General features: G+C 33.1%; 1 protein-coding gene across 1 annotated transcript; it reads left to right on the plus strand.

Moving 5' to 3' along the window:
- The first annotated feature begins 1832 nt into the window (after positions 1-1832).
- Positions 1833-2734, plus strand: LOC122265668 (cuticle protein AMP1A-like). Its single transcript, XM_086546041.1, has 3 exons — positions 1833-1912; positions 2147-2346; positions 2453-2734. The coding sequence occupies exons 1-3, from the start codon at positions 1844-1846 to the stop codon at positions 2616-2618; spliced, it is 435 nt and encodes a 144-aa protein (XP_086402167.1). The 5' UTR covers positions 1833-1843; the 3' UTR covers positions 2619-2734.
- Positions 2735-5000: the final 2266 nt, after the last annotated feature.

Here is a 5000-nt window from a genome sequence, read left to right on the forward strand (position 1 = left end):
TACAATGATAAGAATGAAAATAACGTCTATAAGAATTATGTTTATGAATGCAATTATAATCTATGTATTAAATAATAAAGATAAAAAGGATATTGATAATGATAAAAACAACACCACTGCTAATAATGTGACAACAATGTTGGTAAAGATAATTACTTTAATCATAATAAAAAGTACAACAATTTGATAATGATGATAACAACTAATAGCAATATATAATAAAGACAGTATAAAGATAGTACTACTTACCATGTGATTATGATAATGACAAGAAAGGTCAATTATAGAAAAAAATAAGTAGTAATGACTTATCATAAAAATGATAGTTATAGTAATCATAATAATGATAATAATGGTTGTGATATTAGTGGAGGTGATGGTGATAACGATAATGATAGTGATGATGATAATAATGATAATAGTAATCATAGTGATAATAATGATTACCATAAGATAATGGTGTTAATGATGAAAATAATGATAATGATAGTGATAATGACAAAAATAATAATGATAATAGCAATGATAATAAGGATGATAAAAACAACAATTACAACATTGTCTACTAAAAAAAAGATGATGATGGTATTAATAATGAAAATAATGATAAGGTTAAGGATGGAATAATAATGATGATAATAATAATAATGATATTAATATTAATCATATCAATAATGACAATGATAATGATGTGATGATGATGATAATGATAATGTTAATGATGATGATGATGATTGATTATGATGATAATGATCATGAGAATGATGTAATGTGATGTGAAGTGATGTGATGATGATGATAATAATGATGATAACGACAGCAACCATAATGATATTGATAACATCGATAGTGTTAATGTTAATATAATATTAATGATGATAACAAGAGCAATAATAATAATGACAATAGCAGTAATAATAAGTCGGTAATTGTAATATTAATAAGGATAACAAAAATATAAATAAAGTAATAAGAATGATGAAAAAGTAATCATGATCGCAGGAACAGAACAATACTATTAGCAAATATTGCATAAACAAGAGTAGCAATGGGAATTTCGATGAAAATAATGCAAAAACAGCAGCATGGTAATGATAATGATATTGATGATAATTGTGATGATAATAATGATAATGATAATCATAAAAATGATAATGATAGTAATGGTATTAATAGAAATATTGGAATGATAGTGATATAAACAGTATTAACAATGGTGATAAAATTCGGAATGATGGTAGAGCAATGACAAAATGTGAGTAATTTTAGATCCTTTATTATCTACATAATAAAGGATCAGCATTATAATAAAAAATCAAATACTGATAAAGGGGATGACGATATGACTATTGCTAACATTAACTATAACAACAATAATTACAAGATAATAACAATGATAATAGTGTTACAGGAAATAATAATGTTCTTGAGATATTTACGATAATGTCAATAATGGCAAAAATCTACATTATAGGGATAATACTAGTCAGATAGCATTAAGATAATCAGCAATATCATGGCAATCAAAGTAATTACAACATATGATAATCGTGGTAATACAAGAAAAGTCATGAATGCTATAACCAGCCAAACATAGGTCCAATTGTTAGTGAGTCTTCAAACTACAGCCCTCATCTCTTTGTTCAAGAAATTAACTTACTGTATCTCTAACCTTCCTTAATAAAACGTTATTTACTCTTATTCTGCCCCCACAGTAAACTAAATTACTTAATCTTCCCACATATCAACTCCCTGACGATTACCCTCCCCCCTTCGATTGTGGTAATGATAAAATAAACAATGCCGCCTACGTTTCCCCTTTCCCTCTCTGCTCTTAACCTTCATGAGCCTCTCGCCAGTATATAAGCTGCGTTGCAACTACAGGCATCACCACACACCAACCATGAAGCTGGTGAGTACAGCATTTGTGTTCTGCTTTGTCATGCTGGCATTGCATTTGTTGCCTTCAGTGCGCCAAGGGACACTTTGAGTGGAACTCAGTGTAATCATATTTACATCTTCACACACTAAGAAGCACACGTACACATGTATGAATGTGTGTGTCTATGCGCAAAAGAAAATAGATAAACTGAGATTTTGTATATATTTTATATATATTTAGTGGAAAACTGTCGCTTGCCCACAGATCATCTTTGCTTGCCTGGCCGCCGTCGCCCTCGCCCGTCCTCAGGCGCCCGAATCTGAGGCCGAGACCCTTTTGGACGAGAGGTCCGACAACGGCGACGGAAACTTCCAGTACACTTTCGAGACCAGCAACGGCATCAGGGCTAATAAAGTTGGCACTCCCGGGTCTGAGGGTCAGAGCAACATGGAAGGTTCATTCAGGTAAAGTGAAAAAAGTGATTTTAGGTTTACATTTGCTGTTTTATTTTAGATTACACCATGAAGCTTGCCTGACATTCATTGTCATCACTTATATCCATTCCCACAGCTTCCCCCTTGCCGACGGAACCATCGCCGAAGTCAGCTTCATCGCCGACGAGAACGGCTACCAGCCTTCGTCCGACCTCCTGCCCGTCGGCCCTCCGCCGCCCGAACACGTGCACGAACTGCTCCGAATTGCTGAGGAGCAACGGGCGGCCGGAATCACCTTCTAATAACGCACCCAAGTTCATCGAATATTACGTTTTGCCATTCTCTGATATGTACATAAGTGTGTAGTGTCTGAGGTTACGGATTATTTCCACTCAATAATATTGACATGTAATATAAATTTTTCTGTATCCTATATGAAGAGTATCCATTAATCTTCTCGTCTTTTTCGGTGTGATTATACATCAATTATTGAAAAAAAAAAAAATCAGTCATTGTGACCCACTTGGGAAGTGAAAGATTACTTGTTTTCTAGGGAAGTCGAAAATGACTTCGCATTTACATACTGCCAAATGACACTTTGAAGTGTGAAGCTATCCTCCTTACTTGATCTACAATGTAGCTTTTCTGTTTTAAGTAATATTCTGTGTAACATGCTGACCTTTCATAGCTTAGAAAATATCCAATAACCTGTAGTGAAGATGCTGTCACAGGAGTTAGGTTGTCCTTGTTATGTACTTTTCCACCTTCGTCTTTCTGAGAGGTTCTGTCCAGTCCAGATTTGGGGAAGTCAGTTCCCCCCGAACTACATGATATGGTCCAAACTTTAATTCCAGCTATTTAAAGCTGCCTCATCTGATCTGCATGCCTATGAGAGATCAAGCAAGATGCAATACACATCGGACCACTGACTCACAAATGCAGTATAGGCACGTCATATTAGAGTGTACAAAATATTATAAAAGGAACTGTCTAATGTATACCAACTGACTTATTGCACTCGTCCAAACAATCATTACTGAGGAGAACTTATTGGACTGTGTGGTGTGGGCGCACTACCTGGTGCTGGCCCTAATCTAGATATAGATAGGCAATAAATGCAACACCGTGACAATGATACAACACTCAAGATAACGACCTATTTTGATATTAGAAGAATTGTAAGCTTCAACTTGCGTGGATGCACGCTTTAAACAATGTAAAAATCGGATAAGGAATATATATATATATATATATATATATATATATATATATATATATATATATATATATATATATATATATATATATATATTCTCAGAAAGACCTATTGTCATTTATATATCTATATATATATTTGCAATACCTGATTTTCCATATGCTTATCTAGGCATATAATACTGCCGTTAAAAGCGGAAGTACTCTCTTGAAAAGGAAATGTCTGACCTACACATTTTGGTTGATTATCAACCCTATGATGGCGGGAATGCTGTGGTTTTGTTTTATCAGTATCACTATCATTATCATACATACCTGATTCTACAAGCGCTTGGTAAACAAGAAGTCAATTGTTAGGCTTTCTTGATTTCACATGTTTTCCCCATTCCTTAAAATATCCGGATTTTTTTTTTTCATATGCTACTATTACTAATGTTATCAACAATACAATGATAATTATAATCACAATATCTATGGTGGTAATAACGTTAATAACGATAATAGTAAAATATAATTTTTTTTCTTAATTCCAAAGATACATGAGGGCCGATAGTCCTATCAATTAACTCTAGAACCATCTATGTGTAAAAAAGAAGAAGAAAAACAACAACAATCAAACAAATATTATAGTTGACGTTGTATGTGCCCAGCATCAAATTGGTTATTAATTTTATTTTTATTAGAATATCCTAAGCATTCCATGGTATTTACTGTCAAAGTTTTTCTTTTGGCAAGTAGGAACAATAATAATATCATATAGACCCACAACCGAACACATTTCAGTTTTTCCGTTCGGAAATGTAAATAGCAAGGGAACGCTTGTCATTGTGTTCAATCTTTGAGTTATACGACACAATTAATCACTAAGTTGCATTCAACTAATTCAAAGTTTAAAATGGTTTCAAACGCCAGATTTTAAAATACTTTAGTCTTAATAAGACACGTGGAAATACTGGCCAGTAATGGGAAATCATACTCTTGTTATTTATTTCTTCTTTCACAAGATTTCAACCAAATCCTACGTCCAAACTTATAAGACCTGCATGCGTATTCTTCTCAAGAAAGAATCATACAGGAATCTGGTAAGTTATAGTTAAAGAGGCACTGAAAGAAAGAAAAAACTAAAAAACGACAACCCAGTAATATGCTTCTTGTGATGGCCGAGCACATATTTTTTGTCAGTTGGTGTATGGAGTTTATAAAGTCAGAAAAGTCAGGAATATTTTTTTCACCCACACTTTAGTTATTCACACTTCTTGGAAAAGCTAGTTAGTGAACTAGCTATCAATTAGTTTTCATTTGACAAAAAGGTATTCTATTAGGAACTCTATATAACACTACTATATTGTCAAATATAGTTGATTGTTTCTTGTTCAAAGCTGGGTTCAGTAAAGGATTGCAGATTGATTAGAATTTACTAAATTTAAACACCAACATTTTAAAAAACAATCCCTAGCCCTTTGACCAAG

Source organism: Penaeus japonicus, unplaced genomic scaffold (genome assembly GCF_977035675.1).
Source record: "Penaeus japonicus unplaced genomic scaffold, GWHDUDI00000001_assembly GWHDUDI00000017, whole genome shotgun sequence".
Taxonomy (NCBI): Eukaryota; Metazoa; Arthropoda; class Malacostraca; order Decapoda; family Penaeidae; genus Penaeus; species Penaeus japonicus.

Excerpts from the sequence above, each read along its gene's own strand:
- LOC122265668 (XM_086546041.1), top strand. The coding sequence starts at position 1,844 with ATGAGCCTCTCGCCAGTATATAAGCTGCGTTGCAACTACAGGCATCAC. Across the intron at positions 1,913-2,146 it reads ACACACCAACCATGAAGCTG|ATCATCTTTGCTTGCCTGGC; the intron begins GTGAGTACAGCA and ends GCTTGCCCACAG. Across the intron at positions 2,347-2,452 it reads AACATGGAAGGTTCATTCAG|CTTCCCCCTTGCCGACGGAA; the intron begins GTAAAGTGAAAA and ends CCATTCCCACAG.